Consider the following 26,832-nt stretch of genomic DNA (forward strand, 5'->3'; position numbering starts at 1 on the left):
TCCTGCTTCCTGCTGGGTGGATATCAGGGCATCGGAACTCGCACTGCGCCCCACCCGCACATCTGGGGTTCAGCGAGGTCCAGGGCTGACTGCTGAAGGCAAGGGATGCAGGCTTGGGCGTGGGATTCTGTTCTCCTAGTCAGCTGGTGCTCCCTAGCCCTCAGAGACAGGGGTAGCAGGAAAGGCCCGAGGGACCGGGGGGGCCGCTGAACTCCTTCCGAAGGGGGCGGCCACAGCCTCTCATCGCCTGCCAGGACTCGGGGGCCCAGAGGCCGAGAGGGGACTGCCAGGTGTGCTGAGGCGGGGTCCCAGGTCCCCGGCCCTATCCTCCCACCCGCCCCGCCCTTCCCGCCTCGGAGGCGCCGACCCCGGCCCGGGCCGCTTTGTCCCGCCGCCGCCCTACAAAGCGGTCTTTGTGGCCCGCGGCCTCCGCAGGACCCGATGACGTCAGCCTCCGTGACCAGCCCGGCGGGGCCAAGCGTGGACTGCCGCGCCCTCTGGCGGCCGACGGTGGAAAAGCTCGTCTACGAGCCCCGCCCGGCAGAGGAGGGCCTTTCACCGACCCCTCCCCACGGGCTCAGCCGGCTCACGGAAAAAAGTCCAGGGACCTTGCCTGGCTCTTGGGGTTCACCCACAGCCACTGTGGATCACAGTCACTGTCATCTGCCGCTCCCTCCTCCAGCAACGCACGAGCACTTCCCATAGCTTCATGAAAGCCTCTGAGACTCACTGGACACTCCTCCTGCTCCCAGTGTGGAAGAATCCCTTAGGAGATGAGCTTCTTAAGAAATCGGCCCCACTGTTCCAGGAGGCTGCCCCAGACCCAAGACTGCAGAGGCGCTGGGGGTCAAGGGGGAGACCTAGAGGCCCCTAACACGTTAAGATGACTAGTCCAAGTGGGAAAACTGAAGCGATGAGTACTGGGCCTCAGTATGACCTGGCAGTTGAGTACCCAGGGCCAGACCACTATCACCTTAGCACATCTAAGCCTGGGTCTCTGCCTGCAGGACAGAAGAATGCCAAGAAGGTCTTGGAATGTTTTTTTTTTCTTTCTACGTTTTATTATTTCAAACCAGGTGAACAATTCCATAAAACATGTGAAAAAAGCAAGGAAGTGTTCAACGCTGAAGGACCCGGGCCTGGGGCGAGGGCATGAGGGGCATGGCCCCTCAGCAGGCAGCGGCGGTTCCTAGGTTAGCGCTAAGGAGCTACGTTTAGGTTAATGGAGCCAGGGCCCAGGGCCACTGGGGTGGGGCCCTCAGTGATGTTGGCAGTTGTCTGGAACAGCCCTTGGAACCCAATTCTGTGGAGGGCAGGGTCGGGGTGCCACCCGCATAGGGGGCAACCAGCAGAGGGATGGGTGTAAACACGTAGACACACTCAAGGCACGGAATCACTGGAAAGGGGATGGGTGGGTGCTGGTCAGGATCTGACAGTTTTAAATAGTTTTTTCTAAAAAGTTTTCTAGGTTTGCAGTTTTCTCTTTTTTTTTTCCCCCTTTGACTTTCTTTTAATTAAAAAAAAAAAAGCTACGAGAATGAGCAAGTGGACTGTGATCTTCAGGAATGGTGGCGTCTCACGCTTCTTGTGCTTTTTCCTTTGGGGCCTCCGAGTGGCTTGGGGGTGGGGGCAGGTTGTGGGGGTGGGCAGGAGGCTCCCTGTAAACATTTGGACTCGGGTTGGGTCAGGGGCTGGTGTTGGGCAAAGCCAGGGGTCCCAGGCTGGAGAAGTGGGTGCCCCTCCAAACACGGGCCATGGGAGACTCAGCATGGGCTCTCCTCCCCCATCACAGAACAAAACAATGGTTAAAACCAGAATGGAGGCCAGGAGGGGCTAGGGCACTCCCTGCGCCTGGGACAAGGGCAGGCTTCAAACAGGGAGGCCTGTGGCAGCCCCTCCCCCAAGTCTCTGGAGCTGAGGGCAGGAGGTGGGGAGCCAAGAACAGAGAGGAAAGAAGGGGAAAAGCGGCCAGGGGGACAGGCGGGGAGCGTGGTCCTCTTGCCCCCGTCTTCCGCAGGGGCTGGGGTAGCAGAGTCGGCGGTGGCCCTGGAGGTGGGGGACAGTCAGGGCGTGGGTCGGGAGGGAGGTAGCCAGTGTGGGTCTCTCTGCCCACCTCCCTAGACGATGACCCTTCTCCAGTTTCCCCACCCACTTGTTACCAGGGACATGGTGGCTGGTGTGTGTTGCTGGGTTACACACACACTGTAACCCCTGTTCAAGAATGAATGGGAGGGGAGACTGGAGCTCTGGCAGAACCCTCCCCACCCACCACTCCCAGGGGCTGGTGAGGCCAGCCTCAGCCCCGGACCCTCAGCTGGGTCCAAGGGAAAGATGGCAGAGGTGAGCACAGAGCTGGTCGTGCTGAGTGGAGGGCGGCTGGGCCCCTTCTGTCATCTCGATCCTTCAGGCCAGTCCGGTGGCCTTGTGGGTGGGAATGTGAGTTTTCACCAAGGAAAATGGGGACAGCCCTCCAGTTGTCCCAGGACACAGCCCGATGCTTCTACTGTCTGGACTGCCGGGCCTCCCTGTGCCCCGTCCTCAGTGCCCTACCCTGTCACCCTCCCGACTCAACACCCTGCGCCCCCCATGCCCCGCGCTCTGGTCTCTCCCGGGGTCCGAGCTCGCCACCCCCGGCTGGACACTCTGGCCCTCCCTGACCCCTGGCCGGGCTCAGTGGCCCACCCTGCCCCCTGGCCGGGCTCAGTGGCCCTCCCTGGCACTCCCGGCCCGCCCCCCCGGCTCACCATCCTGCCAGGCCCCGCTGCCCCTCAGAAGAGGCCGCAGTCCTTCAGGTTGTTCTTGATGATGACGTCAGTGACGGCGTCGAACACGAACTGCACGTTCTTGGTGTCAGTGGCGCACGTGAAGTGTGTGTAGATCTCCTTGGTGTCCTTGCGCTTGTTCAGGTCCTCGAACTTGCTCTGGATGTAGCTGGCTGCCTCGTCGTACTTGTTGGCCCCTGGGTGGGTAGGCAAAATGGTGAGGACTCGTGCTATGTGGGCAGGCGGGCCCATCCCACAAGTCCAGAGAGGGTTCTGTGCGTGTGAACCAACAAGCCTGGATGTGTGACAACTATGAGAGTGCACAGGCACATCTGAGTGTGCAAAGAGGGGCACCTTATTGTGTGAGGGACGATGCCTAGTGACGTGTATGGGGTACATGCCCAAGTGTGTTAAAAGGGCCCTAGGGTGTACAGACACAAGTGTGTAAGCCTGTGAAGCACCAGCTCTGTGTGAGTGTCCCGCAGTTTACCCTCCTGTCCAGTGGGGGGCACCCGTGGGCCACCTGGTCACCACCAGCTCCTCCCCAGAGGCCCAGATCCCACACCTGTATACTCAGGGAAGCAGATGGTCAGGGGGCTGTGTATGATCTTCTCCTCAAACAGGTCCTTCTTGTTCAGGAAGAGGATGATGGACGTGTCTGTAAACCACTTGTTGTTGCAGATACTGTCAAACAGCTTCATGCTCTCGTGCATGCGGTTCTGGGGGCAGGACAGCGCTTTCAGCACCAGCCACCTCCCACACCTCCCCCAGCGCCCCCTTGCCCGTGGCCTCTGGGCCTCTCACCATCTCCTCGTCCTCGGCGAGCACCAGGTCATAGGCGCTCAGAGCTACACAGAAGATGATGGCTGTGACGCCCTCAAAGCAGTGGATCCACTTCTTCCGCTCAGACCGCTGGCCGCCCACGTCAAACATCCTGCAGACACAGCGCCTCAGCTCCAGAAAAGGGAGTTCTGGGAGAAGCCCCCTGCCCCGTTTCGCGGACTGACCGACTGAGGACAGAGGCCTGCTCAGGGTAAGGCAGCTGCCTCCGTGGTATCACCCACACTGGCCCACTTTCCCCCAGTTCTGGCCCAGCGGAGTGAGTGAGGCTGGTTAGCAGGGCAGATGGCTGCCACACGGGGCAGGGTCAGCAGAGGCTGTGAGCTGCTGGCCACCACACAGCCTTAAGGAACTCAGAGTGGGGCTGGGGGATCCCAGATGAACCCTCTTTCCCAGCACAGCCCTCAGCAGACCCCAATGTGAGGATCTCTACCCGTCACCCCCAAGGCTGGCTGCTCCCAGCCCACAAGCCCGCTCACTTGAAGTGTAGGTCTTTGAAGGTGAAGTGCGTCTCCACGATGCCCGTGGTCTTCACTCGAGTCCGCAGCACGTCCTGCTGCGTAGGGATGTAGTCGCTCTGGGCGATGCGCTCCAGGTCGTTCAGGTAGCTGCAAAGGGGTATGGGGGCGGGGAGGCATCAGTGGGGGCCAACTGGCCCCTTGCCCTTCCGTCCCTTTATTTCTCAGGCATAGCTCCTGACTCTTCTTTGCTTATTTTTAATTGAAAGATAATAGGTTTACAGTATCGAGTTGGTTTCTACCAAACTAACATGAATCAGCCATAGGCTTACCTGTGCCCCTCCCACTCGAACATCCCTCCCACCTCCCTCCCCATCCCACCCCTCTAGGTTGTTAGCGAGCCCCAAGGTCTGAGTTCCCTGGGGTCTTCCAGCAAACTCCCACTGGCTTCTATCTCACACAGGCCCCTGACTCCTTAACCCTTGCCTGCATGGCATCTACCGCTCAGCCGGGGGGCAACTCTGAGGCCAACCAGCCAAGCCCCAGCACCCAGGTCGGAGGCAGGCCTGCCCCACACAGGAGCCAGGGTGGTGGAGTTGCAGGAGAGGGTGGTGGGAGGGGGCAAATCAGTCCTGCGCTGAGGGATGCAGGATGCTAATCGGCGCAATTACGGCACCCGCCGCAGAGCAGCCTGGCATTTCCCCTGATGCAGGGCTAGACAGGTTGAGGCCTGCCAGGCCCAGTGGGCTCTCTGCCCAGTGCCCAGTAAAATTTGGGCTCCTCAGGGGAAGGGCATAACCACTTGCTTGGCAGGGGTCCCAGGGGCTCCCCACTACCAGCTCTCTTAATTAGTATTAATGCCGCCCTGGCCTAGCCCTGAGACTAGCTCAGCTGCCTGCCTCAATATCCTTGCTGTGCCCTCGGGGTTCGGGTCCACGCCTCCCAGTTACTGCCCAGGACCGATGTCTTGCTCTCGGGGCAGGGCTGCTGGGGCCAGCTCTTGGCTCCCCCACTGGCAGCTAGGCCAGAGGGAAATGACTTCAGACGCAGACACCGAAAAGAAAAACAGGAAGGGCTATGGGGAACCGTGACGCATGTGCCGTGACCTGCAAACTCTACCCCGCCCCCTACGGAGAACCTCCAGCCTCATGGTGAATTCCACACCAGTTCTTCCCTTGTCTGCACCCGGGGGGCTCACCCCAGGGACCCAGTGCCCCACGGCAGCCTTGGAGGATTACTGCGAGGAGGGGCTGGAGGACCCCTGGACCCCAGAGTGTTCCAATCTGCTCCCCACCCCTGGGTGATCTCATTGCAGCATAAACCTGCCTGGGAGGGCAGGGTCCATGTTTACTGCTGAATTCCCACACCCAGAACAGCGCTGGGCATACAGTGGGTGCTTAATGTCTGGGGAACGAAGGACAGGGATGATACAGGAGAGGGAAGGGGCCGGACGGTGGTTGTAACCAGGCCCTCCTCGAGTATCCCAAGCCCTGAGATGACAGGGGCTGATAGGAGCCACCTCTCCCTGCAGGCAGGACCCCAAAGCTCTGCTGGCACTGAGAGCCTATGACTTCTGGGAGTAAACCCCCCAGCCCCTCCACCCCACCGTGTGTGGCTGTGACTCCGCAGCTCCTATGGGGGGCGTGCTCTCACAAGTGCATTCAGGCCACTGCAGGGAGGGTGGGAGGCTGTACACATGACTAGGGCAAGGCTCAGGAATCACGGCCAGGCGAGACCAGCCTCCCACCCAGCTTCGGGGAGGTCCAACAGCCCCTCTCTGGGTGGGCTCAGGATGGGAAGTGCAGCGAGAGTGGGAAAGCTGCTCAGACAGAGGGACTGGCTTAGGCAGAGGTAGTAGATGGGAGGTGAGAATACAGGGCCCGCAGCCTATCTGGGGGGCCCACCCAGAGCCCAAGGATGTCTCCCCACATCCTTCTTCCAGGCCAAACCCCAAACCACCAAGACCCTGGCTGACAGCACACAGACTCGTCGTGTCTTTGTGAGGGTGCTCAGGCCCTCTGGCTCGGGCTATAGCCCAGGTCTCCCCCTACTCCACCGCCAGCCCGGCCCCGTGGAATGAGTACTCACTAGGCGGCAGAGTCATTAAGCTGGTACTCCCGCGAGCGGCCAAAGCAGGCCTGCACCCCGTGGTCAGCCCAGAGCCTCCGGATGACACCGGACAGGTCCTCAGGCAGCACACCCTGCTCCTCAGCCGTGCACGACAGCGCGAACAGCTGCCTGGCGTCGTCCTGGGCACAGCAGTGAGCGGTCAGTGCGTTGCAGGAGCACACGCCCACCCCACCGGTCAGAGGCAGGGAGGAGGCCTCCGGAATGGGCCCAGACTGGAGTGTTCTCAGCTCCCCCGGCACAAGGCCTGCCCTGAAGTGTTATGGGAGGCAGGCAGGGGCTGGGGAGTCCACGTACCGCGCGGGAGGGGTCGGCAAAGTCAATCTGCAGATTGCCCATGGCTTTGACAATGGCCATAATGGACTGGATGGTGTTGCTGTAGACGACCGCCCGGTACTGTCGGCACTCCTCCTCCGAGTAGCCATCCTCGTGGATGATCCTGGCAGCCAGGGGGCCGGGGTTAGGGTGTACCAGGCAAGGGAACCCCCAGTGGGCATCCGGAGCTACAGGGGCCTGCAGTAGCTACTTCAGACAGGAGGAGACTGCTTCTTAACCACTGGGGAGCAGAGGATGAACGTGGCCTCTGGCAAAGTGCTGGGCCCACACCTGGGGGCAGTACAGACCCCGAGGAAGAAGAGGGGAAACCAAGGTTTGCAGGCTGTCTCCCACACACAGCACTTACTTCATCTGCTTGACAATGGTGCTCTTCCCTGACTCCCCAGCACCTGGAACAAAGGACACGGTGGGTCAGGGAGCAGGTCCACAGCAACTAGTGGCCCGGCCATGTGGCCTGGGAGGCAGGACCCATCCTTCCCATCAATTGCAGATGGAAGCAGTCGGGCCTGGTGGGCCACAGAGCTACCAGGGGTGCAGCTGGCAGGGCCACGGGGGTGAAGGCAACCTAGGCCACCGGGACCCCATGGTGGACTCACTGCAGGCCCTGGCTTCCCACAAGGTCTGTTGCCCAACATGGTTCCCCACTGCCCTGGCTGAGTCCAGAGGCTTTGGCTGGAGACCTGAGGCTCAGCAGTCACCCTGTCATTCTCGCACACGCAGGCTCGCCACTCCACGGCCGGTGCTCCCCAAAGTGGCACCAAGTCATAGCTGGCAGAGGGGCCCTGCTTACTCTTCTTCCTACACCGTGAGCCGCAGCTGCCCTGGGGCCTGGATCCGGGCATGGCGTCATACCCCTGCCTTCCAGCCAAGGCCCAGCACCCTGCCTTGCTGGGCCGAGGTCTACTCTAAGCAGGTAAGACACCAGGACCTGGGGGACAGGCAGTGTTACATACACACGCGTACTGACTCGTGATGCTTCTTCTCCGGCCGGGCAGAGCCCTATGCTGTACTTCTCTTCGACCAGTGCTGAGGAATTCACTGCCACTCTCTCTGGTGACTGTCAGAGCAGCTCCACAAAACAGGTACTATTTCTCCCATTTTACAGATGCGGACACTGAGGCTCAGAAAAGTCGTGGCCCAAGACCATGTAACCAGGATTCAGAAGAGCAAGGAGGTATGTAGGATGATGAGGCCTGACCTGCCCAGCCCTACTCAAAATGTGGCTCAGATCTTACAGGACACTGTCAGGCTTTTTTTTTTAACAAAACAGCTTCCCGGGCTCCATCCCAGACACAGAGCCAGATCTCAAGGGGAGATGCAGAAACCTGCATTCCCCAGGGAGCCTGTGCAGGGAAGTGTGAGACCAGGAAGGCCACTCCTCCCCTGGCTAGGGGAGGGGACAGAGCCTTACCGCTTCCCTTTTGCCACTCCCTTTCCTAAGCTCCAGGGAGAGTGCACCTCAGCTGGGCCCAACTTTCTCCCAGCCTTTGCCCAGACTGCACCCTCTGCTCTGCCCCAGCACTGTCAGGCACTACCTCTTGCCAACTCCAGTTCTTTGCCCAAGGAGTTCCTCTGCCGGGCATACCTGCCCAATGTTCCACCTACACATGTCCCAGCCCTCCTGATCACTGTGGTGGGTCTGTCCCTCTGACCAGCTCAACAGGGTGGGTGGTGGGGTCTGTGGGGGAAGCCACCCTTGGGAACTCTTGGCCCCCATATATCCCTCAGGGATGGTTAAGAACCTCAGAGGATGAAGGGGCTAACACACAAACTGCCATGAGCAGCATGAACGTCAGCACCGATGATCTCAGCACAGCTGTGAATTGTGCCCCCCAAGTGTCAGTCACTATTCTAAAGCTATCCCGTGTGCTAGGTGGTCTCACAGCAAGCCCCGGGCAGAAGTCAGCTCTACCCTCATCTCCACCTCACAAATGAGGAAACTGAAGGATCTCCCTGGCGGTCCAGTGGTTTAAAACTCCAGGCTTCCAATGCAGGGGGTATGGATTTGATCCCTGGTCAGGGAACTACAGTTCCATATGCTGTGGGACAAGGCTAAAACTTTTTTTTTTTAAAGAAAAAGTGGTGTAGCAGGGGTGGAAACTGAAACACCGCTGTCAAATGGTTACAGCCCCTCTGCATGTGGCCCACATTGCCTCCTAACACTGTCCCAAGTGCCCAGGGAGCTTCAACTCCGCGTCTCCGCACTGCCATCCGAGCAGCATTAGACCCTGCTTGCCAACTCCGGGTCTTTGCCCACCTGCATCCATCCTACCTCCTACCCCAGATCCCCACTGACCCAGAGAAACTGAGGTGTGGCTTGCAGCCACAAGCCAGGGGCCTCCGTGAGGAGACTTCACACACGCCGCTTCCAATCACTGGGCTTCTCTGACCGTCCCAGGCCTGCTCCCAGGATCGGGGAGCGCTGCGGGAGGAGCAGCACAAATAGGCGGGCTCTGGGCAGGCTGGGGTGTGAGCCCCTCTACTGGTCTGACCCCTGGGCACTGGAGGCCCCAGGCCTAGTGTATTTCCCCTGGGCGTGGGCTGTGGTCAGGGGCAGCATTCCTCTCCATAGGGCTGGCAGGGGAGCGGCCAGGACAGGACCCCTCACTTAACACCCCCCACCTGTGGAGTGGGCCAAGGGGAGAGGGCCTGGGAAGGCCCAGTGGTGACGCCAAATCATGGAGGCTCTTCCCCCAAGGCCCAGAACATCCACGGGGCAGGGAGGACAGCGCTGAACTGGATGACCACGAACGAGGGCCAGGACACCTGGTTGTCCTTCCCAACTAGTCACTTGCTCCCAGAGAGCAGGAGGGAGGGCGGACAGCCTGGAGCAAAGGAAGACCCAGGAGCCTCGAGTCCCAGCCAGGACTGGGGGCCCAGTGCAGGAGCGGAGGCCAAGGGTGTGAAGTGATGGGTCACATCGATCACGTTGTCCTCAGGTGATCTGAGACTCAGAGTGGGCAGCTCTCTGGGGCACAGGGGACCTCAGGTGGGGGTGATTTGGGGACCACTGTGCACCTGAGGCATCAGTCTTCTTGTCTAGTCCTGTGATTACTCTCTTGGTAAGAGGCGTGGACCACTCCGTGACCCTGCCCAGAGATAAGGACACCAGCACAAACTTGCTTTGCATCTGATTTTCCTAGCAGCAGTGGCCAGGGCAGACCTTGAGGGCCTTTCCCTGTCCCCCTTGAGCTTCAGTCTCGCTTCTCCCTTCGAAAAATAGGACATATTTTTTGCCCCCATCAAGGGACAGGTGGACAAAGTCACAGAGCCCCCATCCCTGGACTCAGAGCAGTCCCTTTGTCTTTCCCACAGCTGTGACTCAAGAGGGAAGGAGTTAAGTGGCAGGACAAGGATGTGATGCTGGCACCCAAGCAGAGAGCAGGGGAGAACACCAGGACAGAAGCACAGGCGTGGCCCAGGAGGAGCTACAATGGATCTCGGGGGTTGGGGGCAGAGTTGGGTGGGGCCATGGGCTCTATCCAGTTGGACACCCTGGTTCTCAGGCAGCCCACAGGCGAGGTGTCCTAGGAGCTCCTTTGCCATTGGCGCCTGATGACACTTCCCTATTAGATAGGGTGGCACTTGGCCCGGAGTTTGCTTGTACCTTGCTGATCCGAGGCACCCAGTTCTCCCCACCCAGCCCTGCACCATCCCTTCAGAGAAGGGGGCGTCACTAGCTCAATCCGGATTGCTGCAGAGGTGCTGGGGTGGGGGCTGGGGGACTCAGCCAGCACAAGGCAGCAGGAGTCTCGTACCCATGGCGGGCCCACCAGGCGCTCCTTTCTCCAGCTGTGTGGGACCAGAGGGAGCTACAGAGGATCCCTGCAGTGCCTTCAGTGTTCTCGCTGGGCGGTACCTCTTCCCACCACCAAGGAAGCAGCCTCTGCAGCCCTTGCCCCAGGGCGCAGCTGCAGGGCCCCCAGCAGGCAGGTGGTAATTGCCGAGATGTGCAGGGCAACAGCGGCTGCTCTGCACTGGAACATCTGCTTCCACTCTGGGAGCCCTGGGCCCCAGCGGAGGAAGGAATAGATGGGGAGGGGAGGGAAAGAACGGCTCCACCTGCCTGAATGAGGCCAGCAGGGCCTCTGCGGGCGAGACAGGGCCCCCGGTCCAATGGCATGATGCTGATCCCAAGCCCCTGCATCGAGTTTCTGCTGCAGTCTATGTTGAAGCCTCTACCTCCCAGATGTGGCTTTGTCCTGCTGGGAGGCCCTGACTTGCCGCTTTCCTCTCCGGCCCCACTTTCCCTTCTATAGGAGCCGTGAAGCCTTGAGGGGCCAGCTGGCCCATGTCACGTTTTCAGGTCCTCTCCCAGAGGGAGGTCCAGACCAACCACAGCCCTGGTGCCCACCTCAATCCTCCCTGAGATCTCCAAGAACAGCTGTCCGATCCTGCCCTGGCTCTGGCACCTCATCTGTGCAACAGGATACCACCATTATCTCATCCTAGGAGACGGGTGAGTGCCCGGCACACGGCGAGCGTTGAGATCAAAGTTATTATCGCTGTTTTCTTTTACCCTTCAGAAGAGGACAGAGTTCCCCAAACCTCTCATTTCCTGCAACCCACAGTGACCACGCTGCATAGGTCACTGCAACCACAGCCTGCAGAGGAGCCTGCCGCGGCCATCTCATTTTGAAGGCGTTTCTGAGGCTTTCGGACAAAAGCACAGCCCAGGGCAGTGGCCAGGGGCTTGAGAGGCTGACTCAGCAGTGGTGGCGGTTCCCTGCCGGGACTTGTGTAACCTGGGACTGGAGTCAGAGCCACGCACTCCTTTGCTGGCTTTCTGCTCTCAGTTCGTCACTTCCCTTCTACACAACCTGGCACTCCTACCCTACCCAGGCAGGGTACTCCTTCCTGCCCAGCAGGTCTCACTGCAGACACCGCTCCCTGGCTCTCTCTGCACCCTGAAGGCTGGGGAGCAGGGCTCCCTGCATTCGCTCTCGAGCTGGTGGGCTCCCCAGGAACATGTGGGGCCGGGGAGAGCTGCCAGCTGACGTGGCAGGCCTGAAGGCAGAGATTCTCAGAAGCAGCCGTGGCTCGGACCACAGGGTAGACGTGGGGAGCAGCCCAGCTCAAACCCACAGGCGGGGCCCGCCCCCCACTGCTGTCCTCCCAACACAGCTCCCCGCCCCCCTCGCTGGCCTACTCTGGTGGGCCGCTGGGGCAAGGTCGGGACGCACCCTGGGAAGCCCACCCCAAAGGCGGCCCTGGCACCACCTCCCACTCTCATCTCAGGAAGGTGCCACGTCTCCAGCCTCCAGCCCCCCCCCCCGCCCCCCGCTCCTGCTCCCGCCCCGCCCCGCCCCGCCCCCGCAGCCTTAGGGTCCCCGGCCGGCCACCACCAGGGGGAGCCCGGCGGCCAGTGACCCAGTGGAGAGGGTGGGGGTTGGGCGGGGCAGAGGAGCGTTTGTTTCTGGAAAGCGGCGGCGAGGGGCAGCTGGGGGAGGTGCCTCACCCACCGCCCCCTCCCGAGCCTGGGAAGCCCTCGGCCTGCAGAGACGAGGCACACATGGGAACAATGGGGATGGCGGGGAGGGGGAGAGGGCCCCGCCAGACAAAGGCCCTCCAAGCCCCGCCCCTGGCGTCTCTTCCTTCCTCCAGGTGCTGCGCTTCACTCCCTCCAAGGAGGCTCGGCAGGGGGCTGGCATGGGGTGGGGGGAGGGTCTAGGACGCACCCCGTGTGACACCCCCACCCACACGTGTGGCCTCACCTTCCTCCAGGTGCCCCAGCAAAGCTGGAACCTCCCTCCCTCCAGTCTCTGCCGCTTGGGAAGCCTCCAGCGGCATCCTGACGCCCATCAGGGTGCACTAAGGACCAGGGCCTGGCCAAGTCTTTGCTCTTCGGTGCAAAGGAAACAGGCCTCGGATTCTCCCAGGCACGGAGAGGGCTTTCCAGGGCAGGGCTGTGTCTCCTGCAGCGGGGCCCTGCCCACCGTAGAAAGGGAAACTGAGGCACTGGGTAAGGAAGGCCACGCTGGAGGACAGGAGGCCCTGAGACCTGTTCCTCATTGGCCACTGAGGCTGCATCCGGGTCTCACCTTCCACTGCCAGGCACTGCTAGACGGGGCCCAGGTCGTACACGGAGCCAGGCCATTTGGCACAGCCCTCTTCCTGATGCTTCTTCACTGGAGGAAATCGCCTTGCTCTTTTCAAAGAGTCTGAATCACTATGGTAGACCCAGGGTGAGATGCCCATGTCGGGGGCTCAGTGTCCCTATCTCTGAAATGTACTCCTCAACGGAGTGTGCCAGGCGCAACGCCTGCCCTGAACAGCCTCCCTTGGGTCTTCACACCCACCCCAAACTCCACCCTGGGGTCCAGCCCAAGCGGGCAGTTTGTCTGTGAGCCCACAAGCCACGAACCAGGCTTGAGAAGCGTGACGTCACGGGACCCAGCACTGGGCACAGAGAGGGGCGACCAGCCTCAGGTCACACAGTGAGGAAGGTTGGGGAGAGTGCACTCTGGGACCTGGAGTCTGGACTGGCCATGAGGGTACCATGTTCATTCAACTTTGTGTTTGGCCTTGATGCTTCTGCCGCTTCTGTTCTTGCTCTCTCCTAGGTCCTTTAGACTCCTCAGTTCCCTAGGGCCTGGCCTGACAAGCCAGAGCAGAACCCTGGGAACTCCGTGGAGAAGGGCAAGGCAACCGAACTTTGGATTTCAGAGGCCAAGAAGGATGAGGACCAGCTGTGGTCTGCCCATGCTGTGGCCAGCCCACTCCACGGACACATGCGTCGCCATACAGGAGCCCACCGCAGCCTTTGCTCTTAGTGGGGACCCTCAGCAGGACCACTCTTCCCTCTCCTCATCTGGACAAGCCCCAGTCTCCAGACCCGGCTCAGGGCCCCCACACCACACCCTGACAGCCTCCGAGCTTCCTCAGGCTCGGACTTAGTCCTCTCAAGCCCAGGGGTTGTGGGAGGCACAAACATGTTTGGGGAAAAGCGAAACACTAAGTTGCCTGACAGTGACCTGAGTATTCCTGTGAGGGGACACGGGCTAGGAGGGGAAGTGGGAAGCGAAAACGGGGGCACTTCTATTAGGACGAGGTCACCCCATGGCCACACAGCAGATTTCTGGCTTTAAGCAGGAAAAAGATTCATGCTCAGTCTTGGGTCCCACTCTCTAGAATAGATGGTCCCCTTAGAGTCCCCTAAAAGAAGAACCGAGGCCCTTAGGCATATGCAGGACACGGGTACCCTCAAAGCATCTGCCTGTCACCCTGACAGGCAGCTTGCCAACTGGGCACAGACTCCTGTGGGGTGACAACAGTTGGGGACAGGTGCTCAGAGTCACCACCGGGGTTGTCCTTTGGTGTTTCCATTTACTGGTGTCTCCATTCACATGATGTTCCCGACCCTCAGTTTCTGCATCAGTGAAACAGGTATGTCAGTCCCAGCTCCACAGGATTAAACACGAAGAGACCAACCCTATGCAATGGTCACAGCTCAATCCAAGGCAGCTACTGTTATCATCGGAGGGGAAACTGAGGCCCAGTGAAGGCACCCACTACCCAGGCCCAGTGGGTAATGGGGTGGGGGAAATCCTTAGGCTGGATCAAGGGCTCTTCTGTCTACCTCCAGGCAGGGGAAACCCAGAGTGAGCTAATCCCAGGGCTCCTGCTCCATTTCCGGGCATTCATCTGGGCCTGCAGCCGGCCTTCCGGCTTTGGAGGGCAATGGCTGCTCGGGAACATGGGAGCAGCCCTCTGCTTTCCTGCTGCCCCCCCCCACCCCCCCGCCAGCATCCCTCTCCCAGCCACCACTTCCTGTGGTCAAAGGAGGGGCCTGGAATCCTCAGAGGCACCACCTTCTCTGAGATCCTGGGCCCAGTGGCCACTGGGGCAGGCCAAGGGACAGAACTGTCTGGATTGCCTCCAACCCGGGGATTACCAGTAGGGGCAGCCCACGGGGCCCCCACAAAGGTGGGGCTCACCTTCTAAAGCCCCCCGCGTTGACCTGCCTCACACTCCCCACCCCAGTGCACAGTGTGAGCGGCTCTTTGGCCTCTTCCTCTTTTGGGCTCCTCCTCCTCCAGCTTCTTCCTCCTTTTCCTCTAGTGTGGACACCACTTCCCCGAGTGGCCCAGCCCTGCTATGCAGACTTCACCACCCCTCCTCCAACCCTGGGACATGGTACCTGCTGCCATCAATACCGCCCCCCCCGCCCCACCGCAAACCAGAGATTCTGAGGCTGTAGCAGCCTTGGCACCCTGGAATCCTCTGAGCCACAAGGACACTCTTCTCAGCACAAGCCTTGTATGATCCCACCTTTAGGCTTTGGCTCAAACGGGCCTGGCATTTACTGCCAAGCCTTGGAAATGTACGCAGGAGGCCAACACTGAAGGGCCAGCCCAGGTTAGAGAGTGTGTGGCTATTCCAGGGAGACTATTCCCCCAGCCACCAAGATGATCAGAGCCCCAAGGTACAACCTAAGGGTGAGGGTGGAGTGTTTGGGGTTTAGTAAGAACAAGAGCTCAGGGCAGAGAGGCTGGGTGGGGCCGGGCAGAGGAGCCCCACCCTGCACCTGTGGCTGACGGAGAAGCTGTCTGAGAGTATCAGGTACTAGGGCCATCGTCAGAGGGGCCCAGCCCTTTGCCCTCCCAGGGCCTTCTTAGGCAGGGCACATCAGTGGTGGCCTGCCAGAACCCATTAACCCCTTTCCCCCACTGACCTTTTAGGTTAGGACTCCTGCCCCCGAGATAGTGGGAAGATGAGACAGCACTCAGGCTCTGGGTTGGACGGTCTCATCCTCTGCTGGGGATGTGGGAGGCCAAGGCCTTGGTCCCTCAGATGCTAAGAGCTTAACTGAACAAAGCTTCCTCCAACCTGTTCCTGCCTAAAGAATGGGTGGCTTTTAGAGATGGAGACTGAGAGAGACAGCCAGGGATGGAGATCAAGGACAGGGTGTATAGGACCTGTGTGCCCCCACCTGTGGCCCAAGCTGCTGCAGTGCCAGCCCTTGCACTGCTGGAGCCTGGTGACCTCGCTGGGATCCCATCAGGTCCCACTCCCAGCACTACCTGCGGTCACTTGCTGGGTTGCTGTTAGCAGGCTTAGGATATCTATGATGCTAGCTGCACCTCAGGCTAGCCCAGGGCCGACCCAAAGAGGCCCTTGACTGTGCCAGTCCCCATCTGGCAGCACAGGCTCCAACTCAAGCACAGTGGGTGGCTCAACACTGCCTCAGGGCCTGGCATGGAAGCCTGAGCTCCCCAGCTGGCCTCACTTCCACCTCCAGCCACAGGGGCAGGCATTCCCTCTGTCCCCACCACCTGCTCTGCTCTGCTCCAAACCCTACCCCTCCTGAGATGTCTTCAGCTGAGCTCCAGGGTCACTTCCTTTGCAAAACTGACCCGATTCACCCAGTCTCCTAGCTCAGGAGTAGCCCCTGAAGGACCCAGCTTCACTCCTATCCTAGAGGTACAACTGCTTTCATTGGCTGCACCAACACTGGGGTCACAGACAGGGGCTGAGCCCAGGGGGACTGGGCAGGCAGAGGGGGAGTCAGAAACGGTTTAGACCCCCTATTCACTCCCTAGCTTGGGAACCTCAGCAGTGAAGCTACTGACTCCTGAAGACAAAGCCTGGCCTCGCCTGGGGGAGGGGTGGGAAGAAGAGACTCGCAGGCTCAAGCTGCCCCGCCCCCCATTCAAGTGCTAATGAGCTCCAGCAGGATGGCGGGATCGCGGGGATAGAAGGTGGTGGGGCAAACTGGGAAGCTGGTGGCTGGCCTGGGTACCAGCCTACTTGGTACCCCAGGGCCCTGCCACATCCCCAACCCTAAGCCCCCTGGGAAGGTAGCTCAGCCCCCAGAGGTTGGCCGCAAGGTCCCCAGGGCAGTGGGTCACTCCAGATGCCACCAAATATCTACAAGTCTCAACCTCTCACTCGCTGTGAGCAGCGGCCCAAGGGCAAGGGTCAGGGCCTCCATACTAAGGCTAGGCAACCTGCGAGCTGGGGAGATTCGTCCCCATCAAACTCTCAGCTCTGCAGGAGTCCGCAGCGGGGAGGGGGTCCCTCTCCTATTCTCACACCCACAGGTCTTGGTGTACCATCCCCACAACACGTAAGGCTGCAGGCAGGCACCCCATCCCAGGCTGTGGATGAAGAGCAGAGCATCTACCAGGATTTCACCTGTAGCTGGGTTTCTCAGCTGGGGCACTAGGTGGAGCAGGGATCTAAACCTAGGTTTGTGTGATCCCCTCAGGAGGGTGAGCCCTCCTCCCCGCCAGGCCAGGCCTTCCTACTTCAGAACCCTTGCTGAGTTGGTCCCTCTGCCCCTAGTGCCTGACCCTGGCAAATCCTGCTAATTTTTCAAGGCCAACTCAGAGGACCCCTTCCCAGGAAGGACTAATCCCCCCACCCCCGAAATTCACCGGCATCACTAGACTCTACCCATTATCCAGCCAGCCAGGATCCCAGGCTAGCCCTTCCCACTAACTCCTGCTACACCAAGCCCCAAGCAACAGCTTGAGAATTCCATATCCCTGTTCAGGGATGTGTGCAAATAGTTTCATTCTTTCCACACATACTTAATAGGCACCTACAGTGTGCCAGGCCCCTTGTGAGAGACAGACAGGACTAACGTCACAAAACTCCCTTCCTTTCATTTGATAAATCTCACTGAGCCCCTCAATGTCCAGTCTCCGCACTGGCCAGGCCAAGAATTCCCACAGTACTGTTCTGGTCTGAGCCCCATGGCTGTGGGGCAGCTCCAGCCCTAAGAGCTAGACAGGCTCTACTGCAGCAGCAGAGACAGCAGGCCTGCAACAGTCTCCAAACAGCCTGAGCTAAAAGGAAGAACGCAAAGCTGGTTTTCCCATATGAACAGCTACAGTCCCTACTATGTGATCTGCAAGGAGTGGATAAGGGCTGTCTCCGGAGCCTGGCTTAGATGGCAAAGGATCTGCCTTGGATGCAGGAGGCCTGAGTTGGATCCTTGGGTTGGGAAGATCCCCTGGAGAAGGGAATGGTATTCTTGCTTAGAGAATTCCATGGACAGAGGCAACTGGTGGCCCGCAGCCCAGGGACTCGCAAAGAGTCAGGTGTGACTGAGTGACTGAGCATGCACTGAGGTACCAGCAGAGCATGATAAGACCACAAGGAAACAGCCTGAATTCTTCCCTCAGTCTCCCCTTGAGTCCTGGTCATTGGCCTTACACAGTCCTTGCCACCTGCCCATGACATGGCAGGCAATGGCTCACTGATCGCTATCTTACTGCTCCATCTACCCATGTCCAAGACCAAGTTCACACCAGTAGCACGTCTTTCATTCAACAAACAGACAATAGTTCCCAGGCTCCATGCTTGGCATAGAAGGCTCACAAATGAACAGGACACAGTCCTGCTCCAGTCGCGGGGGAGGGCAGCTGTGACGCAGACAAATACCACGCTCTAATGGGGGGCATGGCGGGGGGCAGCTAGAGGAGGTGCTTTACCAGCCTTGAGAAGGGGGTCAGGAAGGATCCTGGGAGGTGATCCCTGGGCAGAGTCTTGAAGAACAATCAAGTAGGAGTGAAATGGGGGGAAAGTACATCAAGTGAAGGGAACAGATGCAGAGGCCCAGGGGCAAGAGGGAGCTGCTGTATTTATACCAGGAAGCCTTCCTGGAGCCATCTCTCCTTTCTCTGTAGACTGCCCACACAAGCTCAAACAAATCAGTCACCCCTAAACACACACTCTGGCTTACTTTACCCAAAGTGCCCATGCTGAGGCCCCAGATTCTACCAGCGGATAGCTGGTCAACCAAGCTGAACTGGGTGGGGTTGGGGTATCTCTGAAGCAGAGCCGGTATCAGCAGCCCTGCTCCCCCAACCCAGCTGCCAAGGAACACCCTCTCCCCGGTGTGTACCACATTTGCCTTTGCCCCGGCAACGGACAGTGACTATGCTCGCCGGCTGGCAGGGCTCCTCTGGACGGGAAGGAGCCAGTATGCGGGTGGGGCAGCAGGCGTGGTTGGGCTGGGAGGGAAGGCTGGCAACTGCCCAGCCCGAGTCCCGTTGCCTAGACAGAGTCTTTCCGCTACGTGGGACAGGCGCCCAGCTCTCTGAAGCTGCCTCAGCTGGGTTCCCATCACCTCCCCCGTAACTGGACAGGCAAAGGACAGACAGCCAGGACCCTTCTCCAGGCAGTCTGGACAGACTGAGGGCTCAATTTCAGGCAAAGTTTGGTCTCCCAGCTCCTTACAGTGAGTGCATCCTCTGGAGGGGCTTAGCTCCCACTCCCCATCCTGGGCATGGCACTCCTCTGGCCCAAACCCAGGAAGCCCATTTCACAGTGGAAGCAAAGGCCAGGACAGGATGCTGAGACAGACTCCCCAGCCTACAAAGTGCCGAGCATTTCTAGGGGACCCTGTACCTCTGGTTGCTGCCAGTTCAGTATGAGAGGGCTCACCAGACCCAAAACCTGAGCTGGGCTCCAAGACTGGTGGGATGCGGTCAGCACAGAGAACCAGGCCAGAGGCCCTGTGTGCCCCAGCGCCATGGCCCAGTCCCACATCTCTTCGGGCACCACCATAACTGTGATCGGTCTGGGAAGAGGCTGGCTAGTGACCCCCTGGCTGGGCCCTGGGAGGCAGGAGTACCCGAAGCACCCTTCCCAGGCCCAGCGGGCAGCATCGATGGGCATTCTGCCGCGTTGACACCCACTAGCTGCCGCTGCCGCACTCGCAGCAGAGACAGGAAGAGGCAAGCGCCCAACGCAAAACAGCCCAGGAGGCTGGGCCGCCGCCCCTTCCCGCCCCTTCTCTTCCTCCCCGCAGCGGCAGCGGATGCCATTTTGAAACCTCCGGGGCTGTGCCCCTGAGGCCAGGCCCCCAGGGACAGTCAACAGATGGGCCCAGGATGGAAGACACACTGTCCCCTCGGCCACACACTCAGCATGAAAAGCCCCACTTTTCGCAGCCTGGGGACCCCAGGGCAGCTCTGGGGCTGAGGGGCCACACCCCCCACATACATGGTCCGGCCCCCAACATGCCCGCGAGGGCCTCCTTCCCCACTTGGTTTGAACTCCACCCCACCCCCAATCAGGCTGCCACTGGGCGCACCACACCTGCTCCCAGTGAGAGGCTGGACTGGGGCAACTACCAGGCCCCCAGCCTCTCCACAAGTCCACTTCAGATGCCCACCCCCTAGCAGGCCCCCTACTACCCAACCAGCTGGTCCACCACTCCCCCCTCGCAGGGCCTCAAGGTCCGATAGGCCCACCCACTCTCAGAAGCTACGTCCTAGGCCTTTGGGCCCAGAAAGGGTGCGGGAAGCCCAGCACCCGTCATCGGCTCTCCTTGGCCCGCCCGCCTGCCGGGGGCAGCAATATGTCGGCTGTCTCACCACTTCCACTTCCCCCCACCCCTCAAGCAGCCACCATCTTTCCCGGCCTCGGAGCCGACGCAACCCGAACTCCTCCACACTCTCTCCTAACCCCAGATCCCCGCCTCGCTGGCCCAGACAGGAATTAGAAACTGGGAAACGGGTAGCCAGCAGAACTCCCTGGGCAGCTTGAGGCCTGGTCCCCTCCCCCAACATGACCAGTGGAGCCCTTAGCGGGTCTGGGGCCAGTCGTTTCAGTCCGGCCCACCTGGTGCAGGAGGCGGGTGGGGAAATCTGGAGAAGGCTAGTGTGGGAGAGAAATTAAGAGCAGGGGAGCAGAGGGTTTGAGGAGAGATGCATGCAAAGAGGGAACTGGTGGGCCAGATGCAGGGAGCAGGGGTCTCTAAGGGTTTGGGGGCTTTGGCTGGAAGGTGATCTCCTAAGCAGTCATTCCACTTGAGAGGTGCAAACCAAAATTCCACCTGAGAAGTCCCTTGGGATCAAGGTGCACAGGTGGAGGATACAGGGTCCAGAGTAGGGATGGGGCACCGAATGGGAAGGAAGGAGGGAGTGGGGGCCTGGGAGGGGCCCTGGAGATACTCAGGCCCAATAGGAATAGGGGGAGAAGTGAGGGAACAGGTGGTGCCTGAAGGTGAGGGCCGAGTGGGATGGTAGGGGGTTGGGTAAAGTCTAGGGAAGTATGGAAAGACAGGCAGGGGACTCTGAGAATCTGTCAGGTTGGACAGTGAGAGTGGGTGGTCAAGCAGAGTTCTGGGCAGCGGGTGTTGGGGCACTGGTGGCTGTGTTTGGGGGTTTGGGCTCTGGGATGAGTTGAAGATGGAACCTATGGGCTACAGATCAGAAGTCTCGGCCAACCCAGAGTTTTGATCCTTTTTTCTTTTTTTGTTATGTCCTGGCCGCGCGGGTCTGGGGGGTTCAAGTCCAGGTGTGGGGATCCAGGCCGAGTCTGGGAGTTCGAAGCCCTAGTCCGCAGGTCAAAGCTGGGGATTTGGGCGGGGAATCGGGGGGTCCCAGCACAGGGCGCGGCCTCACCCAAGAGCAGCAACTTCACCTCCCGCGCCGCCTTCTCGCCGTCTTCCCGCAGGTTCTTGTCGATCATCTTGGAGCGCTCGGCCGCCGCCTTGTCCTCGGCGCTCACGGTGCAGCCCATCCCGCCGTCCGCCGGCCCGGCCGCTGCCCGGCCCCCACAAGGCCCCGGCCCGGCTCGGCCCCGCCCGACCCCACTCCGCTCACGCCGCCGGCCCTCAACGGGTAGCTCCCGAGTCGGCAGTTCCGAGCGTCTGCGGGCGGTGCCTTCTAGGCCGCCGCGCACCGACGGCAAGGCGGGCCGGGGGTGGGGCCGGAGCGAGTCAGGCCTGGGACTGGGCCGGGGCTGGGCCGGAGGCGGGGCCATAGGAGATCTGGGACCGCTGATTGGCTCGAGGGCGGAACGAAGGCGAAGTTAGGCTCAGCCCTAGCTCGGCCCGGGCTGGAGGCGGGGCCACGCAGAGAGAGAGCTGCAGGGGTTGAGCCTAGCCCCGAAGGACCGGGCGGAGGGCGGGCTGCAGGCGGGGCCGGGCTCCGATTGGGTGCGGAGCGCCTGGAGGCCCGTTGCTCGACGGCGGGGGCGGGCAGATCTCGTAGCCTGAGGACAGGGATCCGGTGCAGCTCACGGGCCGGGCAGGAACCAGTCCTCTGAGTTGGGCGAGCGGAGCAGAGAAGGCGTGTCTTAAAGTTAATGAATCCAATAAACTTGTCCCGGGATCCACAGAGCCCCGGAGGCTCTCCGGACTGCTTCTTTCTTCTTCTTGAAGCGGTTTTGACCCCCTTCTCTCTCTCTCTCTCTTTTGAAGTTAAAAAAGAAAAAAATTCTATTGCCACCTCAATGCCTTTGCCTAGGCTGTCTCCCTCAGTTGGGGGTTCAGTTCAGTTGCTCAGCCGTGTCCAACTCTTTGCGACCCCATGAATCGCAGCACGCCAGGCCTGCCTCCCGGAGTTCACTCAAACTCCCGTCCATCGAGTCGGTGATCCCATCCAGCCATCTCATCCTCTGTCATCCCCTTCTCCTCCTGACCCCAATCCCTCCCAGCATCAGCGTCTTTTCCAGTTGGAGGTACCTTCTCTAATCATCCAAGAGTTATCTTTCTCTGGTCTTCTAGGAGGGACCCATTCAGCAGGGAGCCATTCTGGGCTCCAACCTGGGACCCAGCAACCATGACCAAGAAAAAGAAAGAGGAAAAGGTGCCACCAGACTTCTGGAAACATAAGGGCCATGATCTTATGGCCTGTCATCACTGGACAGTGGCTGCAACCCCATGGCCGGCAAAGGTGGCAGGCAGCAGCATTTCTAGCGGGACATTTCAGTCTTTCTGATTCTCTTCTCCATAAGAAGCCCACAGCCCTGACCTCTATTGGACAGTTAAAAAGTCTGCCAAGGGTTACCCAGGAAGGTGTCCTGTGTGCCTTGAGCTGGGGAGGGCCCAGTCCAAAGACAAGGAAAGTTCATGAAGCCAGGAAGTGAGCTGGCCAGCAATGCTTGGCCACCCACAGTCCCCTGTTCAGCACAGACTCCCTCCTTACCACCTTGACACACATCTTGTTTCCGCTCCCAGTTCTCAAGCTGTCTATTCTCCCTGGAATGTCTGTGTGTCCCTATTTGAATGGCTCCCCTGTTGAGGAGGCACTGGCCTGTAAATCCTCAAATGGTTCCCCCAGGACTCTCTCCGGCCTGGAATCAAAGCTCAGGCAGGCCCTGCTACAAGCACGCAGCGAACCTGTTGAAAACACACAATACCCATCCAGGGACACAGACATGTCCCTGAGATATGCTCTATACATCCATACATAGGCTCAACCTCCAAAATGCTTCAAATCCACAGAACACACTGTAAACATGGGTGCACACAGTCGAGAACACAGCCTGTCCACAAAGGCTACAAACCCAGCTCCAAGGCGGGCCTCTTCCCCCCACAGCCCCGCCCCTCACTTGAGAGCTGATCCTCCCTCCTCAGGCCTCCCCAGGCTGCTCCTAGCAACAGCCAACAGCTCTTGCAGTTGCCAGGCAACAGGAGAACCTGTCAACCCCTAGGAGGCCAGGCTCACCAGAGGCGGGCAGACACAGACCCCAATCAATGGAGGCCAGGCAGGACAGGGCCACTGGGAGGCATGGCCCCTAGCCCCAAGCCAGTTCCTCTGGTATTTGTACCAGTTAGTCCCTCCTTTCCAGTGCTCTTCCTAGAGTCCAGCGACCCCTGCATCCAGTGCTCCTGGCTGCTCCCTCCCTGTCTCCATGGGGGCCCCAGGGCTACTGGAAAGAAGCCTCCCTTTGCTCCTCCCATCACATACCACTCCTGGGGCTCAGAACCCCACAGGGCCATCTCCAGCCCAGCTTCTCCCTGAATCACCAGCCCCATGTTCACCACTGCTCTGAAGCCCAGTCATTTCGAGTACCCCCAATAATCCCTATTCCTGGGCTTTCCACCTTGTAGCCTTGTGACCAGCCAGAGCCATGATCCTTCCTCTGGATCCCTACATCCTGTCAGTTTCTTCCCTTCCTTACCTCCTTAATTCCCACTCAAATATGGCCCCATTGTCCCTTATTCTAGGCCTCCAGCCTCCTCCCTGGCTCTCCAGCTTCCTCTACATCTTCTACATGGCAGTCAAGGGAATCCTGCTCAAAGAAGCCACATCACCGTCTTGTACACAAACCTTCTGTGGCTCCCCAGTACCCTGAAGATAGAGCCCACGCACATTGCTTTGGACCATGCAGGGGCACAAGTGCAACAGTGGTGGCTGATAGCAAGGACTCTCCGAGAAGCAGTCTGCAAACTGGCTGGCTGCGTATTACTTTGGACAAGTACCAGAAACTCCTTGGGTCTCCAGTCTTTTTATCATTAGAGTGGACCTAACAGTCATAGCTACCCATTGTACTGGCAGAGATCAGGGCTAAGGGAGAAAATGTAGGTAAATGTTCAGAATGTGCATGGTACATGGAACACCCTCAGTACGGGTGACTTTCTATAATAGTAATTTCTGCCAGGTCCTGGAGGGGCTGTCCCCCACCAAGGCCCACATCATCTCCCTCTATCTGTGACACCCTAGCACTCCAGCTATCTGACTTGCCTTGCTCTCCCCACCCTCTTGAATGTCCTCCTTTATCCCTTCCTCCATTTCCCTCCTCCCTATGTTTCATTCCCTGGCTATAAACTGGGCATCTCTGACTCCCATTGTCCTGAGGCTTCCCCTCCCCCAACAGATCCTACCATGCCTGGTGGTGAGTCTCTCCCGCCGCCGTCACTCAGATCTCTGATTCCAGACCCCTTACAGCTTAATCCTTGGGGCTGGTAGGTAAATCTTTGTTAAATGAAATGAATGAATCACATAAACTTTAATTCACCCTTTCTACGGGCTCCCCCACCCTGGAGCAGGGAGAAGTGTTAACAATTAATCCTGCTGTTGCTATATAAAAAAAATATATGCCATAGCTGTTTGTGGAGAGAGGGGAGAAATTCAAGGTACCTGGGAAAGTTGGGAAGCCTTCTTGGTAGAGATGGTTTGGGCAGTGTTAGAGGGAGATTACTGAAGGAAGAGGGAACAAGGACTGCGAAGGTGGGTTCAGGAAGAGGTAGGGAGAAAATCGAGGGCCAGAGCTAGAGAAACATCTGGCTTTGCAGCTGAGGTCACTGAGACCCAGAAGGGGTCGGGACCCATCCATGGTCATCCAGTGAGGGACATACAGGCATGCTGCTTCCTTCACACTTGGGAACCCAGGAGTTCTTTTATCCTTTCATGAGACACTGTTCTGGGGACAGAGGATGGTTGCCCAGCCAGGGCCTCCTAGGCACCAGAGGAGCCATTACTTGTCTCTCTGCGCTGCACGTTGCTCCAACACCCCCTTAAGTCCCTTAAGACTGTAAGGGACAGTGAAATGACATTCAGCAGAGATGAGGACAGCGCCCCAGCTGGAATGAAGGGCGAGCTACTGGCTCCCCTGGAGACCTAGGACAGCCCTGGGGTCGCCACAGGCCACAGAGCAGCTCTTCTGTCCTGAGTTCCTGTCATGTACCAGGCTGAACAGGGTGAGGAATGGAGACCCTCTTAGTGGGCTGTGAAACACCAGCCCACGGGCTCCAGGAAGGGGAAGCTGCCAGCACTTCCCCAAAGGCAGTTTCGTGGTAGGCGTGTCTGCCCCCAGCCCAGAGTCCAGGAACAGGAAGAACCCCATAGGGATGCCAAGTCCAGGATTCTGGCTACCCCACCTCCATGGCTCACAGATGGCAGAGAGTCGCCAGCAAGACTCTGTACCATTAAATCGCAGCTTTACAGATAAAGAGTCTCAGCGACTTCTGCCTGTAGATCTTAGTGGCCCGGGCTGGTTCCTTCCCCGCAACCCTTAGCCAGGCTCCACCTCCTGGTACACCCCCGGCACTTCCTCTTTCCTGCTTCTGAGCCCAGCAGCACTTCTGAGATTGGAGTCAGCTACCTCATCCTCTCTGCCCCTTTCTTCCAAACCTCCATTCCCAGGCTTCTCTTCCCTCCCCCCAGAGAAACAATCCCAAGCCTGGCAGGCCTTGGGGTCCAGGGTCCCCCTCCTTCAACTGGCTTCGGTGCCTGGAGAACTCAGGCCCCCAGCATTCCATGCCAAAAAGTTGCTTAATAGGCCAGGGGATTCCACCTGATCCAGGGGCAGGAGGCTCTCAGAGGAGGAGTCATTCATTCAACTACTGTGTGCTGAGAACCTGAGGGTGAGGGAGGCAGCTGGAAGCCTGCCCTTCAGGAGCACACACCAAACACGTTAACAGGGAAATGAACTCCAGGGTTTCGGAGGAACTCAGCAGGGGACACGAGAGCCACTGAGAAGTGTATGTATGAGGAACAGCGCCTTGTTCCCAAGGAGGGGAACTCTGAATGATGAGAAGGGACCAAGCATGTGACAAGCTAAAAGAGGGTGATAGGCAGAAGCGACAGCAAAGACACTGGGGCAGGGCGGGAAGGGCTTGAGTGTTCCTGGAACCGAAAGGCCAGCCTGGCCAGAGCAAGAGGGTCTGTGGTGTGAGAGAAGGCAGCCACGAGGCATCAGTGAGGTGAAGAGCAAGCAGGGAGTTCCCAAGTGCCTAAGAGATGCAGGACTGTATATCAGCCTGCAGCAGATCCCAGCATCTCCAAGCCGGTGACTCACGTCTGGCCCTGAAAATCCGACTTATCTTGGCACTCACAGGGTGCTGCTGATATGACTGGGGGAGAACTGTCCGGGGATCCAGGGAGCCCTCAAGGCTCTGGGTCCAGGACTGAGTTAAAACCCCCTCCATATCCTTGAAGAGCTCTTGTCCAATTTGCCCCTGTGTCTGCCACCTACGCAGCCTCTAAAGGTCACCTCCCCTGGGAGACCCAGGATCCTTAAGAGGGCCTGGGAAATGTTAATCAGCCTTATCCTCAGGAGCCACTCCTCTGCTCACCTTGTTGCCTTGCTTTCCCTGTCAGTGCCGTCCAAAGGCTGGGGCTGGAAGCTTCTCCTGTGACTCGTTAGGGCCTTCATTAGCACTGCTTCCTGGAATTTAATTTAATGAAGGATCGAAAACAGCCCTAATGAAGGTGATGAAACAGCAAGCAGCCAGTGAGGTGCCTCCAAGGCCGAACCACGAGGCTCGGGAGCTTCTTGTAGACGGTGACCAGCAGTAGAGCGGGAAGAGGAACGGGACCTGTTCTGGGAGAGATGCTGCTCACTGGGCCCCGAGAGCATGGGACACTGCTCTGCAGAACTGCAGGGAGCAAACGCTGCCCCTGAAGCCAACTAGACAAAGTTAGAGGAATGAGCCTGGTTGGGGATGGCTACAGGCTGCTGGAGAAAAACTTCTGAGATGCTCTGGGCTAGCACAGGGCCAGCTGTGGGCTAGTGCCAGCAGAGAGTAAGGACAGGTCAGGTTATCAGAGCCACAGGGCAGGAAGACGTTCAAATTTCAGTCCAAATGTGATGAAAACAATTGGAGGTTTTTAGGGAAT

The 26,832-nt window shown here is 59.2% G+C and overlaps 1 protein-coding gene across 1 annotated transcript; it reads right to left on the reverse strand.

Annotated features, from left to right (window-relative positions):
- Positions 1–1,058: 1,058 nt before the first annotated feature.
- GNAI2 (G protein subunit alpha i2) lies at positions 1,059–21,043 on the reverse strand. The gene is made up of 9 exons (XM_068982304.1): positions 20,887–21,043; positions 6,870–6,912; positions 6,485–6,626; positions 6,149–6,309; positions 4,082–4,210; positions 3,567–3,696; positions 3,328–3,481; positions 2,745–2,959; positions 1,059–2,046 (listed from the first exon to the last, which is right to left on the reverse strand). The coding sequence occupies exons 1-8, from the start codon at positions 21,002–21,004 to the stop codon at positions 2,769–2,771; spliced, it is 1,068 nt and encodes a 355-aa protein (XP_068838405.1). The 5' UTR covers positions 21,005–21,043; the 3' UTR covers positions 1,059–2,046; positions 2,745–2,768.
- Positions 21,044–26,832: the final 5,789 nt, after the last annotated feature.

This window comes from Capricornis sumatraensis, chromosome 10 (genome assembly GCF_032405125.1).
Source record: "Capricornis sumatraensis isolate serow.1 chromosome 10, serow.2, whole genome shotgun sequence".
NCBI lineage: Eukaryota > Metazoa > Chordata > Mammalia > Artiodactyla > Bovidae > Capricornis > Capricornis sumatraensis.